This window comes from Babylonia areolata, chromosome 19 (genome assembly GCF_041734735.1).
Source record: "Babylonia areolata isolate BAREFJ2019XMU chromosome 19, ASM4173473v1, whole genome shotgun sequence".
In the NCBI taxonomy this organism is placed as follows: domain Eukaryota; kingdom Metazoa; phylum Mollusca; class Gastropoda; order Neogastropoda; family Buccinidae; genus Babylonia; species Babylonia areolata.
Window position 1 is genome coordinate 63,516,560 of NC_134894.1, and position 16,340 is coordinate 63,532,899.

At 47.2% G+C, this 16,340-nt stretch overlaps 1 protein-coding gene across 1 annotated transcript in view; it reads right to left on the minus strand.

Moving 5' to 3' along the window:
* Positions 1-3,000: 3,000 nt before the first annotated feature.
* The window catches only part of LOC143293933 (insulin-degrading enzyme-like), a 45,995-nt gene continuing 32,655 nt past the window's right edge, over positions 3,001-16,340 (minus strand). The window contains exons 23-29 of the mRNA XM_076605322.1: positions 15,629-15,740; positions 14,935-15,102; positions 13,562-13,686; positions 12,822-12,969; positions 10,731-10,792; positions 8,552-8,707; positions 3,001-5,459 (exon numbers count right to left, since the gene is read on the minus strand). Of these exons, the coding sequence (XP_076461437.1) occupies positions 5,358-5,459; positions 8,552-8,707; positions 10,731-10,792; positions 12,822-12,969; positions 13,562-13,686; positions 14,935-15,102; positions 15,629-15,740 (873 nt within the window). The 3' untranslated portion in view covers positions 3,001-5,357. The remainder of the gene's footprint in view (positions 5,460-8,551; positions 8,708-10,730; positions 10,793-12,821; positions 12,970-13,561; positions 13,687-14,934; positions 15,103-15,628; positions 15,741-16,340) is intronic.

The window sequence follows — 16,340 nt, forward strand, 5'->3', positions numbered from 1 at the left end:
ACTGCCCCTTCACACCCTCCATGCTAACATCAGTTACTGCCCCTTGACACCCTCCATGCTAACATCAGTTACTGCCCCTTGACACCCTCCATGTTAACATCAGTTACTGCCCCTTCACACCCTCCATACTAACATCAGTTACTGCCCCTTCACACCCTCCATGCTAACATCAGTTACTGCCCCTTGACACCCTCCATGCTAACATCAGTTACTGCCCCTTGACACCCTCCATGCTAACATCAGTTACTGCCCCTTCACACCCTCCATGCTAACATCAGTTACTGCCCCTTCACACCCTCCATGCTAACATCAGTTACTGCCCCTTCACACCCTCCATACTAACATCAGTTACTGCCCCTTGACACCCTCCATACTAACATCAGTTACTGCCCCTTGACTCTCTCCATACTAACATCAGTTACTGCCCCTTGACACCCTCCATACTAACATCAGTTACTGCCCCTTGACACCCTCCATACTAACATCAGTTACTGCCCCTTCACACCCTCCATACTAACATCAGTTACTGCCCCTTCACACCCTCCATACTAACATCAGTTACTGCCCCTTCACACCCTCCATGTTAACATCAGTTACTGCCCCTTGACACCCTCCATACTAACATCAGTTACTGCCCCTTCACACCCTCCATACTAACATCAGTTACTGCCCCTTCACACCCTCCATACTAACATCAGTTACTGCCCCTTCACACCCTCCATGGTAACATCAGTTACTGCCCCTTGACACCCTCCATGCTAACATCAGTTACTGCCCCTTCACACCCTCCATGCTAACATCAGTTACTGCCCCTTGACACCCTCCATACTAACATCAATTACTGCCCCTTGACTCTCTCCATACTAACATCAGTTACTGCCCCTTCACACCCTCCATACTAACATCAATTACTGCCCCTTGACACCCTCCATACTAACATCAGTTACTGCCCCTTGACTCTCTCCATACTAACATCAGTTACTGCCCCTTGACACCCTCCATACTAACATCAGTTACTGCCCCTTCACACCCTCCATGCCAACATCAGTTACTGCCCCTTGACACCATCCATACTAACATCAGTTACTGCCCCTTGACACCCTCCATACTAACATCAGTTACTGCCCCTTGACACCATCCATACTAACATCAGTTACTGCCCCTTCACACCCTCCATACTAACATCAGTTACTGCCCCTTGACACCATCCATACTAACATCAGTTACTGCCCCTTCACACCCTCCATGCTAACATCAGTTACTGCCCCTTCACACCCTCCATACTAACATCAGTTACTGCCCCTTGACTCCCTCCATACTAACATCAGTTACTGCCCCTTCACACCCTCCATACTAACATCAGTTACTGCCCCTTCACACCCTCCATACTAACATCAGTTACTGCCCCTTCACACCCTCCATGCTAACATCAGTTACTGCCCCTTCACACCCTCCATACTAACATCAGTTACTGCCCCTTGACACCCTCCATACTACCATCAGTTACTGCCCCTTCACACCCTCCATACTGACATCAGTTACTGCCCCTTGACACCCTCCATACTAACATCAGTTACTGCCCCTTGACACCCTCCATACTAACATCAGTTACTGCCCCTTGACACCCTCCATACTAACATCAGTTACTGCCCCTTGACACCCTCCATACTAACATCAGTTACTGCCCCTTCACACCCTCCATACTAACATCAGTTACTGCCCCTTGACACCCTCCATACTAACATCAGTTACTGCCCCTTGACACCCTCCATACTAACATCAGTTACTGCCCCTTCACACCCTCCATACTAACATCAGTTACTGCCCCTTGACACCCTCCATACTAACATCAGTTACTGCCCCTTCACACCCTCCATACTAACATCAGTTACTGCCCCTTGACACCCTCCATACTAACATCAGTTACTGCCCCTTGACACCCTCCATACTAACATCAGTTACTGCCCCTTGACACCCTCCATACTAACATCAGTTACTGCCCCTTGACACCCTCCATGCTAACATCAGTTACTGCCCCTTGACACCCTCCATGCTAACATCAGTTACTGCCCCTTGACACCCTCCATACTAACATCAATTACTGCCCCTTGACTCTCTCCATACAAACATCAGTTACTGCCCCTTCACACCCTCCATACTAACATCAGTTACTGCCCCTTGACACCCTCCATGCTCACATCAGTTACTGCCCCTTGACACCCTCCATACTAACATCAATTACTGCCCCTTGACTCTCTCCATACTAACATCAGTTACTGCCCCTTCACACCCTCCATACTAACATCAGTTACTGCCCCTTGACACCCTCCATGCTAACATCAGTTACTGCCCCTTGACACCCTCCATACTAACATCAATTACTGCCCCTTGACTCTCTCCATACTAACATCAGTTACTGCCCCTTCACACCCTCCATACTAACATCAGTTACTGCCCCTTCACACCCTCCATACTAACATCAGTTACTGCCCCTTCACACCCTCCATGCGAACATCAGTTACTGCCCCTTGACACCCTCCATGCTAACATCAGTTACTGCCCCTTCACACCCTCCATACTAACATCAGTTACTGCCCCTTCACACCCTCCATACTAACATCAGTTACTGCCCCTTCACACCCTCCATACTGACATCAGTTACTGCCCCTTCACACCCTCCATGCCAACATCAGTTACTGCCCCTTGACACCATCCATACTAACATCAGTTACTGCCCCTTGACACCCTCCATACTAACATCAGTTACTGCCCCTTGACACCATCCATACTAACATCAGTTACTGCCCCTTGACACCCTCCATACTAACATCAGTTACTGCCCCTTGACACCATCCATACTAACATCAGTTACTGCCCCTTGACACCCTCCATACTAACATCAGTTACTGCCCCTTGACACCCTCCATACTAACATCAGTTACTGCCCCTTGACACCCTCCATGCTAACATCAGTTACTGCCCCTTCACACCCTCCATACTAACATCAGTTACTGCCCCTTGACACCCTCCATACTAACATCAGTTACTGCCCCTTCACACCCTCCATGCTAACATCAGTTACTGCCCCTTCACACCCTCCATGCTAACATCAGTTACTGCCCCTTCACGCCCTCCATGCCAACACCTGTCGTCACCACCTGTCATCACTGGAGAGAGGACGTCACACACTGACGTCACCCCTTCCACACCTCTCTCCACACTGGCACATGTCGTCACCACTGTCGCACACCACGGGCATCGCACCAAGCAGCCAAAAACACCATTCACGCACTCTGTCAGAAGCCAGCGTCAGCAGACAGCTGCAGCTGTTTACATGATCACTGTATGACTAGGCTCAGTGTCCCGGGTTCTTCAGGCAAACAAAAATAAAAACGTGGGTGAGAACACTTTTGTCGCCAGCGGTGGTGATCGCAGTGTGTGGTGAGTACCATGTTTCGTTGGGGGAAGGGGTGGGAGGTTGGGGGCAGGAGGGATGGGGGGGGGGGTTTGTTTTTGTTATTTTGCACTTGTTGCGGATAACCTTCTTGTGTTTGTGACTGTTCGTCAGCAATGTCCATCACTGTGTCGTAGTGTGCCGTTTACATCTGACTGATACCCTGCTTTTTCCCAAATCCACAATTTGTAGGAACAAACTGAAACTCACAATAATTAAAAGACTTCTCACCTCATCTGACCAATAACTATGGCTGCACATGCATTCTCATTCAAACGAATCATATGGGATCAGTCTAAATTGAATCACAGGAAACTTTTCAAATAATAATCAATAATAATAATAACCAGTATTTCACTAACTCTGAATCTTGTGCAGAGACCAATCAAAGAGCATTACACACCAGTCAATCACTGAGAACTGGCAGAGGAAGAAGGAAAACAAATGTCTGCTCTAACAAAACGTTCCACTGATGTCTCTCCCCTTCCTGACCTTTCTGGAGCAGTGACACGCTCCATTCTGGAACTGCGAAGGATGTTTGAGGAAAAGCGCCAACAAGACAAGTAACTGACAAAAAGCCCTCGCTACTTTTCACCTGCCATGATCAGCCCATTCCACACCCAGCCCATACCATCTGATGTCTTCACACAACCGACTCCAGTCCTTGAGCTCAATCACTGCAGCCACCCAAACTGACAGGGGCCAGTGGGATGACGCTAACATGGAAGAATCTAAGCGCTTATAGCTTTTAGAGGCGTTTGATTGGCTAAGAGCGGACCGGGCAAGACGGGTCGTCTTTTCACTGTTAGCCGCGCGAAATTTGGCCAAGCAGAGCAAACCGATAGGCCTAGTTTGCATCAGTTTGACATGGTACAGTATATGACACCAAACTTAAAGTCATTATATTGTGCTCCAGACTTCAGCTTTCAAGCAAAAGAAACTATAAAAAAAAAAACTTTTTTAAATCTACAATGACAAACGTGTTAACAAAATACAGTGTGGCTGAAGACAAGCTGTATAATTACCTGACAAAGGAATGACAAAAGGATCCATAATAAAATATCCCAGTCATAGTTAAATACTGTTACACACAATCTTATGACCAAGACCTGACGCAGTAAAAAATGGATCTGACACTGCCAACAAACGCTAACTGGCCAAACCATTCCTGAAGTGGGAGATAAAATGGATTGAGCAACCAACTGACCACAGACACACAGACACACACACAAACAAGCGTCAAGGACTGTGTGTGGATTTAAAATGTTTCCCCATGATGCAGGCTCTGGCTGCTTTGTTCAAGGTAAATCACAACTACCCAACTTAAACCTACTGATTTCGCCAGCTTTATACAGCAGCTGTACAACAATGGAACAACCCACTGTCATCACAGTACTTACATCACAACCACCCAACTTAAACCTACTGATTACCACCACAGTCCTACACAGTAGCTGTACAACAATGGAACAACCCACTGTCATCACAGTACTTCTGTGAAATCTATTGACTCACTGGTGTCTTCCGGAGCTTTTTATTCATTCTTATTTTTTATTCTTATCTTTTCATTTTTGTGTGTGTGTGTGCTGGTCTTTTTTTTTTTTTTTTTTTGGAACAGGCAGGCCTCTTGTAAGTGTGGATGTGTCAGTGGAGACAGACAGACAGACACACACGACTTCTGTAAAAATCTACCAACACAATAGTGTCCTCTGCAGCTTTTTATCACTTTATTTTTCTGATTTTTTGTTTGGAATATGAGGGCCTCTCGTGACTGTGGATGTGTGATTGGAGACAGACAGACAGACAGGCAGACAGACAGGCGTCCAGTTCTCTCCCCTTGACAGCGGACAGACAGACAGACAGACAGACAGACAGAGTGCTGGGTAGGGTTGGATGCGATGGCTCACAACTTGGACCGTGCCTTGGTGAGGTCGATGAAGGGACGGACCAGGGGGTAGAGAGGAAGACTTTGTTTGAAGTCCACAATGTCCTGCACTATCTCCGCCTGCAACGTCACACAAACAGTGACAGGCCCTACATAATCATCACCATCATCATCATAATAACAGTACATTTATATAGTGCTCATTTATAATAATAATAATAATAACAATAATGTAACAGTACACTTACATAGTGTCTATTCATAATGTTAATAACAATAATGACAGTCACAAACATTGACACGCCATTCATAATAAGAATCATACTAACAGTACACTTGCATAGTGCTCATTCATAATAATAATAACAATAATAATAATAGTACACTTATATAGTGCTTATTCATAATAATAATATCAATAATAATAATAATAACAGAAGTACACTCATATAATGCTTTCAAACCTCTCAAAGTGCTTTACATCAACATATAAGTCAGATACAAAGCGCACAAGAACACACACACACTCACACATCTGATGATAACAGAAATGATAAGAATAAGAATAATGATAAAGGATGATGATGATGATGATGATACACTTACAAAGTGCTTTACAATAACATGTTAGTCAGACACAGAGCACACACACACACACACACCAAACACACACACACACACACCAAACACACACACACACATACATACATACACACACACACACACACACACACACACACACACCAAACACACACAAATAAAGAAGAAACAGGTGCAGCTCAACAGAATACCAGAAACAAAACGGAAGCACCACAATCATACAGACAATGCTTGGAAAAGGAACACCTCAGCATCAGTTCTACAGACAGTGAAACAGGGATGGTGATCAGTTCTACAGACAGTGAAACAGGGATTGTGATCAGTTCTACAGACAGTGAAACAGGGATGGTGATCAGTTCTACAGACAGTGAAAGTGAAACAAGGATGGTGATCAGTTCTACAGACAGTGACAGTGAAACAGGGATGGTGATCAGTTCTACAGACAGTGAAACAAGGATTGTGATCAGTTCTACAGATAGTGAAACAGGGATTGTGATCAGTTCTACAGACAGTGAAAGTGAAACAAGGATGGTGATCAGTTCTACAGACAGTGACAGTGAAACAGGGATGGTGATCAGTTCTACAGACAGTGACAGTGAAACAGGGATGGTGATCAGTTCTACAGACAGTGAAACAGGGATGGTGATCAGTTCTACAGACAGTGAAACAAGGATGGTGATCAGTTCTACAGACAGTGAAACAGGGATGGTGATCAGTTCTACAGACAGTGACAGTGAAACAGGGATGGTGATCAGTTCTACAGACAGTGACAGTGAAACAGGGATGGTGATCAGTTCTACAGACAGTGAAACAGGGATGGTGATCAGTTCTACAGACAGTGAAACAGGGATGGTGATCAGTTCTACAGACAGTGACAGTGAAACAGGGATTGTGATCAGTTCTACAGACAGTGAAACAGGGATGGTGATCAGTTCTACAGACAGTGAAACAAGGATGGTGATCAGTTCTACAGACAGTGAAACAGGGATGGTGATCAGTTCTACAGACAGTGACAGTGAAACAGGGATGGTGATCAGTTCTACAGACAGTGAAACAGGGATGGTGATCAGTTCTACAGACAGTGAAACAGAGATGGTGATCAGTTCTACAGACAGTGAAACAGGGATGGTGATCAGTTCTACAGACAGTGAAACAGGGATGGTGATCAGTTCTACAGACAGTGAAACAGGGATGGTGATCAGTTCTACAGACAGTGAAACAGGGATGGTGATCAGTTCTACAGACAGTGAAACAAGGATTGTGATCAGTTCTACAGACAGTGAAACAGGGATGGTGATCAGTTCTACAGACAGTGAAACAAGGATTGTGATCAGTTCTACAGACAGTGAAAGTGAAACAGGGATGGTGATCAGTTCTACAGACAGTGAAACAGGGATGGTGATCAGTTCTACAGACAGTGAAACAGGGATGGTGATCAGTTCTACAGACAGTGAAACAGGGATGGTGATCAGTTCTACAGACAGTGAAAGTGAAACAAGGATGGTGATCAGTTCTACAGACAGTGAAACAGGGATGGTGATCAGTTCTACAGACAGTGAAAGTGAAACAGGGATGGTGATCAGTTCTACAGACAGTGAAACAGGGATGGTGATCAGTTCTACAGACAGTGACAGTGAAACAGGGATGGTGATCAGTTCTACAGACAGTGAAACAGGGATGGTGATCAGTTCTACAGACAGTGAAACAGGGATGGTGATCAGTTCTACAGACAGTGACAGTGAAACAGGGATGGTGATCAGTTCTACAGACAGTGACAGTGAAACAGGGATGGTGATCAGTTCTACAGACAGTGAAACAGAGATGGTGATCAGTTCTACAGACAGTGAAACAGGGATGGTGATCAGTTCTACAGACAGTGAAACAGGGATGGTGATCAGTTCTACAGACAGTGAAAGTGAAACAGGGATGGTGATCAGTTCTACAGACAGTGAAACAGGGATGGTGATCAGTTCTACAGACAGTGAAAGTGAAACAGGGATGGTGATCAGTTCTACAGACAGTGAAACAGGGATGGTGATCAGTTCTACAGACAGTGACAGTGAAACAGGGATGGTGATCAGTTCTACAGACAGTGAAACAGGGATGGTGATCAGTTCTACAGACAGTGAAACAGGGATGGTGATCAGTTCTACAGACAGTGAAACAGGGATGGTGATCAGTTCTACAGACAGTGAAACAGGGATGGTGATCAGTTCTACAGACAGTGAAACAGGGATGGTGATCAGTTCTACAGACAGTGAAACAGAGATGGTGATCAGTTCTACAGACAGTGACAGTGAAACAGGGATGGTGATCAGTTCTACAGACAGTGAAAGTGAAACAGGGATGGTGATCAGTTCTACAGACAGTGAAAGTGAAACAAGGATGGTGATCAGTTCTACAGACAGTGAAAGTGAATCAAGGATGGTGATCAGTTCTACAGACAGTGAAAGTGAATCAAGGATGGTGATCAGTTCTACAGACAGTGAAACAGGGACGGTGATCAGTTCTACAGACAGTGACAGTGAAACAGGGACGGTGATCAGTTCTACAGACAGTGAAAGTGAATCAAGGATGGAGAGAGAGAGAAGACAGGAGGGCCAGCAGTGTACCTCAGGTAGAAGGGGGGGCGGCATCAGCCCGTCAGGTGTGTCGATCTCCTGCGAGGACACCCCCTCCTCTGTCCCTCCGTTGTTCTGCTCCCCGGCCTGGGACACGATGTGCACCGACAGCTTGTGACGCTGGGGGGCGTCGAGGGCGATCTTCTCCTGAACACACCCCAGCAGCACTGATCTTACCACATGCAGACATACCAACCCCTGTCAAGTGTTTGTAGGAACAATGAGGAAATTTGGCAGGAACACTTTGAATTTGGTCGGAATGCTCCGACTCCAAGTCACATCAGCAAACATACAGTCTTTCTACAAGGCGTACAAACACTTGCGCCTACGTACAACACGGCGTAACTTCTACGATTAAGCCGATTGGTCCACTCAATCCTGTTTCAATGTAAACACGCACACGAGTAGCTGAGCATAATAACCCAAGTTGAAGGTTAGCAGTGACTGCCCTGACCTCGTGATCAATAGGTCCAGAGCGTCTGGGTAATGTTATGACTGGAAGGCATGTGACCATGCTACGTAACTGAAAATGAACTCATCGGAACAATTTTGACGTTGGTGTAACGTCGGAACAAAATGCGATCCAGCAGAACAAAATACAGCAAAACCGTTACAGCTGACATCTCTGCACATGGGGAGGGGGAGGGTGGTGGGGGTGGGGAACGTCAAGGTTTATTTCCTGAACACACCCCAACACCACTGCTTTTATCACATGGTGGGGAGGGGGGGAACCAGCTGGACTGGAATGGCCAGAACAGAGTGCGATGGTGAGGGGTCGTTGATGGCCTATGCTCCACCAGGAGCGATGGGCATAAGTAAGTAAGTAAGGGGAGGGGGGGGATGAGGTGGGGAGGGGTGTCAAGGGCGATCTTTTTCATGAACACACCCCAACACCACTGCTTTTATCACATGGGGGGGGGGGGGCGGAGGGTTAGGGAGGGGTGTCAAGGGCAATCTTTTTCCTGAACACACCCCAACACCACTGCTTTTATCACATGGTGGGGGGGGGAGGGTTAGGGAGGGGTGTCAAGGGCAATCTTTTTTCTGAACACACCCCAACACCACTGCTTTTATCACATGGTGGGTGGGGGGAGGGTTAGGGAGGGGTGTCAAGGGCGATCTTTTTCCTGAACACACTCCAACACCACTGCTTTTATCACATGGTGGGGGGGGGGGAGGGTTAGGGAGGGGTGTCAAGGGCGATCTTTTTCCTGAACACACTCCAACACCACTGCTTTCATCACATGGTGGGGGGGGGGAGGGTTAGGGAGGGGTGTCAAGGGCAATCTTTTTCCTGAACACACCCCAACACCACTGCTTTCATCACATGGTGGGGGGGGGAGGGTTAGGGAGGGGTGTCAAGGGCAATCTTTTTCCTGAACACACTCCAACACCACTGCTTTCATCACATGGTGGGGGGGGAGGGTTAGGGAGGGGTGTCAAGGGCAATCTTTTTCCTGAACACACCCCAACAACACTGCTTTTATCACATGGTGGGGGGGGGAGGGTTAGGGAGGGGTGTCAAGGGCAATCTTTTTCCTGAACACACCCCAACAACAACTCTGCTTTCATCACATGGTGGGGGGGGTTGGGGGGGGGTAGGGTTAGGGATGGGTGTCAAGGGCGATCTTTTTCATGAACACACCCCAACAACTCTGCTTTTTCCACTCTGTGTATGTTGTGTGTGTCTTAGTGTCGGGGGATGGGTGGGGATGGAGGAAGGTGGCAGAATGGTCAAGACGCTCAGCTGCCAACACAGAGAGTCCGTGAGGTGTGGGTTTGAATCCCGCTCTCGCCTTTTCTCCCAAGTTTGGAAAATCAAACTGAGCGTCTTTCGGATGAGATGATAAACCGAGGTCCCATGTGCAACACGCACTTGGTGCACTGAAAAAGAACCCATGGCAACGAGAGTGTTGCAAAATTCTAAAGAAGAAATCCACTCTGATAGGTACACAAATATAACAGCATGCACTCAAGGCCTGACAAGCACGTTGGGTTATGCTGCTGTCAGGCGTCTGCCTAGCAGGTGTGGTGTAGCGTGTATGAATTTGCCTGAATGCAGAGATGCCTTCTTGAGAAAGTGAAAGTGAAACTGAAGTCTGATGACAACACATACATCACACACACAGCCACACAGTCCTTACTGTTCACATGGCTACGAGTCACTGACCTTGTAGAATTTGAACAGGTCGTCTTTGGTGACAGTTTTCAAGAACTCCACTTCAACGTTGTCTGAAAGACAAGCACAGTTAGTTGTTCTGTATAAAGGTACATGCAGGTGAAACATAAAAGAATTTACATTATCTGCTCACATGCACCACACATCAGTGCAACACAGCACACACAGACACACACACAGAGATACACACACACACACACACACACACACACACAATCACACAGATGCTGTTTCCCAAGACTGAAGAATAAGACAGTAAACAGTGAACATTTTGTCTGCTCATCGTTTACGAATTGAATACATATCCACCGTGTCAAGGGCTCCGCAATGAAAGGCGGGGCCCAATCCTCACCCCACACTGTCTTAACTCACTCAGTACGGCCAGTCCTCTCTTCTCCTCTACACAGACCCCTCGGATGTCCAGTGGGTGTCTGAATGACCCAAGCTTTAGCTTCCGTCGTCAGAACTGTGGTATTCTTTGTCAACATCCACCTCTTCAGTATAAGAGCCTTCCGCCTGCAATATTTTGATGATGGTAATTGGGGTGAAACGCTGTTAACGTCGTCTCTTTCGCCATTCGTATGGAGAGAGTTAACCTTCACCAACCTGACATCAGGTACCCACTGACACCTAGGTGGAGAAACATTAGAGTAAAGTGCCCTTTCCCAAGGACACAACGCCATGCTGAACCGGGGCCTGGAACCCTGATCACTGGTGAACACTGGACCACGAGTCCAACGCTTTACTGATTCTGCCACTGTGCCTCCTTGTGTGTAGCCAGGTATGAACAGACAACAACAGACCTCTGTAGCCAGGTATGAACAGACAGCAGACCTCTGTAGCCAGGTGTGAACAGACAACAACAGACCTCTGTAGCCAGGTATGAACAGACAACAGACCTCTGCAGCCAGGTGTGAACAGACAGCAGACCTCTGTAGCCAGGTATGAACAGACAAGGACTGACCTCTGTAGCCAGGTATGAACAGACAGCAGACCTCTGTAGCCAGGTATGAACAGACAACAACAGACCTCTGTAGCCAGGTATGAACAGACAAGGACTGACCTCTGTAGCCAGGTGAGAACAGACAATAACTGACCTCTGTAGCCAGGTGAGAACAGACAAGAACTGACCTCTGTAGCCAGGTGAGAACAGACAAGGACTGACCTCTGTCATCAGGTGAGAACAGACAAGAACTGACCTCTGTAGCCAGGTATGAACAGACAAGAACTGACCTCTGTAGCCAGGTATGAACAGACAAGGACTGACCTCTGTCATCAGGTGAGAACAGACAAGAACTGACCTCTGTAGCCAGGTATGAACAGACAAGGACTGACCTCTGTCATCAGGTGAGAACAGACAAGAACTGACCTCTGTAGCCAGGTGAGAACAGACAAGAACTGACCTCTGTCATCAGGTGAGAACAGACATGGACTGACCTCTGTAGCCAGGTGAGAACAGACAAGAACTGACCTCTGTAGCCAGGTGAGAACAGACAAGAACTGACCTCTATAGCCAGGTGAAAACAGACAAGAACTGACCTCTATAGCCAGGTGAAAACAGACAAGAACTGACCTCTGTAGCCAGGTGAGAACAGACAATAACTGACCTCTGTAGCCAGGTGAGAACAGACAAGAACTGACCTCTGTCATCAGGTGAGAACAGACAAGAACTGACCTCTGTCATCAGGTGAGAACAGACAAGAACTGACCTCTGTAGCCAGGTGAGAACAGACAAGAACTGACCTCTGTCATCAGGTGAGAACAGACAAGAACTGACCTCTGTCATCAGGTGAGAACAGACAAGAACTGACCTCTGTAGCCAGGTGAGAACAGACAAGAACTGACCTCTGTAGCCAGGTGAGAACAGACAAGGACTGACCTCTGTCATCAGGTGAGAACAGACAAGAACTGACCTCTGTAGCCAGGTGAGAACAGACAAGAACTGACCTCTGTAGCCAGGTGAGAACAGACAAGAACTGACCTCTGTAGCCAGGTGAGAACAGACAAGAACTGACCTCTGTCATCAGGTGAGAACAGACAAGAACTGACCTCTGTCATCAGGTGAGAACAGACAAGACTGACCTCTGTCGAAGTTGTACTGCTGACAGAGGATCTCTGTCCAATACTTGGCGTTCTGCACCGCCAGACGTTTGGGTTTCTCCAGTCGTCTCGTCACCAAGGCCGACACGTGCTTCTTGAAATCCTCCTGCCCCATGTCCCGGATCTCCCCCTGTCACACACACACACACATACAGAGCAACACACACACAAACACACATATACATATAAACAGATCTCGTGACATGTACAGAAACACACACACACATGTATACAGCAACACACACACATGTATACAGCCACACACACACATATAGAGCAACACACACACACACATGTATACAGCAACACACACACACGCACGCATACAGCAACACACACACACATGTATACAGCAACACACACACACATGTACAGCAACACACACACACATGTATACAGCAACACACACACACACACATCATGACATGTACAGCAACACACACACATATAGAGCAACACACACACACACACACATGCAGCAACACACACACACATATACAGCAACACACACACACACATATACAGCAACACACACACATGTATACAGCAACACACACACACACATGTATACAGCAACACACACACACACATCATGACATGTACAGCAACACACACACACACACACACACACACAGCAACACACACACCCACCCACACCCACTCTATCCACACAAACAGCCAACACACTGACCCAGCAGCACCAGCCCTGTCACAGCACCCACCTCCATCTTCTGCAGGAAGGCCTCAACCCGACCCTCCACGTAGGCTGGGCTTCTGTTGGACTGGATGATCACCCTCAGGCCCTGCACCCCCTTCGCCCGCCGCACCCCGCTGAACACTATGTACCCTGAAACCACAGATACCCTCATTTAGTCATGGATAACGCTATGTACCCTGCACCCCCTTCGTCCGCCGCACCCCGCTGAACACTATGTACCCTGAAACCACAGATACCCTCATTTAGTCATGGATAACGCTATGTACCCTGCACCCCCTTCGCCCGCCGCACCCCGCTGAACACTATGTACCCTGAAACCACAGATACCCTCATTTAGTCATGGATAACGCTATGTACCCTGCACCCCCTTCGTCCGCCGCACCCCGCTGAACACTATGTACCCTGAAACCACAGATACCCTCATTTAGTCATGGATAACGCTATGTACCCTGCACCCCCTTTACCCGCCGCACCCCGCTGAACACTATGTACCCTGAAACCACAGATACCCTCATTTAGTCATGGATAACGCTATGTACCCTGCACCCCCTTCACCCGCCGCACCCCGCTGAACACTATGTACCCTGAAACCACAGATACCCTCATTTAGTCATGGCTAACACTATGTACCCTGAAACCACAGGCACCCTTATTTTGTCTTAGATAACACTATGTACCCTGAAACCACAGATACCCTCATTTAGTCATAGATGACACTATGTACCCTGAAACCACAGATACCCTGATTTTGTCATGGCTAACACAATGTACCCTGAAACCACAGATACCCTCATTTAGTCATGGCTAACACTATGTACCCTGAAACCACAGATACCCTCATTTTGTCATGGCTAACACTATGTACCCTGAAACCACAGACTCTCATTTTGTCATGGCTAACACTATGTACCCTGAAACCACAGAGACCCTCATTTTGTCATGGCTAACATAATGTACCCTGAAACCACAGATACCCTCATTTAGCCATAGCTAACACAATGTACCCTGAAACCAGTGTACTCTCATTTTGTCATGGCTAACACAGTGTACCTGAAATCACAGACACCCTGATTTGGTCATAGCTGACACAATGTACCCTGAAACCAGATACCCTCATTTAGTCATAGTGAACATAATGTACCCAGAAATCAGTGTACCCAGATAAAACTGCCTCAGTCACAGTGCCTGTCTTAATACCAAAACAAACTAAAATAAAGGACAAAAAAAAAAAAAAAACCCCACCCCCAAAAAAACACCAACATGCCAAAATACCAACACAGAAACCAGTATGATACCAAACGGTTCTCCACACACCCCCCACCCCCACCCCCACATCCACCCCCCCCCCCCCCCCCCACAGAAAGCACCCTGGCCTACCCAGCTGCTCCTGGGTGCGCAGAACGTTGAAGCACTGGTCGCCGATGACCTGACAGAAGAGTTCCAGAAGGGCGTTGCTCTCCGTGTTCTGCATGCCCACCTGGTAGTAGATCTCCAGGCTGGAGCTGTTGTGCACCTCGTTGCCCTGCTGGTGCACGTAGTAACACCCTGCACACGGGGACCATCGCTTCCAGTCTCTACTTTCACAAAATCTGGCTAAGCTTGGTGAAACATGTCCGTACAAGCGTGGGTGTTTTTTTTGTGTGTGTGTCTGAAGGGTTGGTGTGTGTGTGTGTGGCGTCATGATATCTGCAACTTGACACACATCCTGACACATGTATATCATGACACTTCTACATCATGACACATGTACATCATTATGCATCCACATCATGACACACATACATCACGACACATCTACATCATAACACATCTACAGCTTGACACACATCCTGACACCTATACATCCTGACACCTCTACATCATAACACACCTACATCATGACACATCTACATCATAACACACCTACTGCATGACACACATCATGACACACCTACACCATGACACACCAACATCATGACACCTCTACAACATAACACATCTACACCATGACACATTTACATCAGGACACACCTACAACCTGACACAAACCAACACCACCCACACCCCACAGCGGACAGGTGTCATCACTGACCATCAGGCAGCTGGATCTCTCTGTGTTTGCGGTGCAGACTGGGCACCAGGGCTTTGGTTTTACAGTTGGTCTTCAGCGTTTCCTCCATCATCACTGTGATATCTATCGCTTTCTGCAACAACACAGTTCTTCTTCGTTCATGGGCTGCAACTCCCATGTTCATTTGTATGTACACGAGTGGGCTTCTACATGTATGACTGTTTTCACCCTGCCATGTAGGCAGCCATACTCCATTTTCGGGGGTGTGCATGCTGGGTATGTTCTTGTTTCCATAACCCACCGAATGCTGACATGGATTACAGGATCTTTAATGTGCATATTTGATCTTCTGTTCGCGTATACAAATGAAGGGGGTTCAGGCACAAGCAGGTCTGCACATATTATGTTGACCTGGGAGATTGGAAAGATCTGCACCCTTTACACACCAGGCGCTGTCACCGAGATTCGAACCCAGGACCCTCACATTAAAAGTCCAACGCTTTAACCACTCTGCTATTGCACCCGTCACCACAGTGATCATTGTGTGATGTCTTCAGTGTCTATGGTTTTACAGTTGGTCTTCAATGTTTCCTCCATCATCACTGTGACGTCTATTGCTTTCTGCAACAACAACATTTTTCATCACTTTGTCCTGGCTTTCTCTCCTGTCTGCTGCGTAGTTTCAAATTTTTAACATCGTCATTACCATCATCATTTATTCCTCACTGTTGGC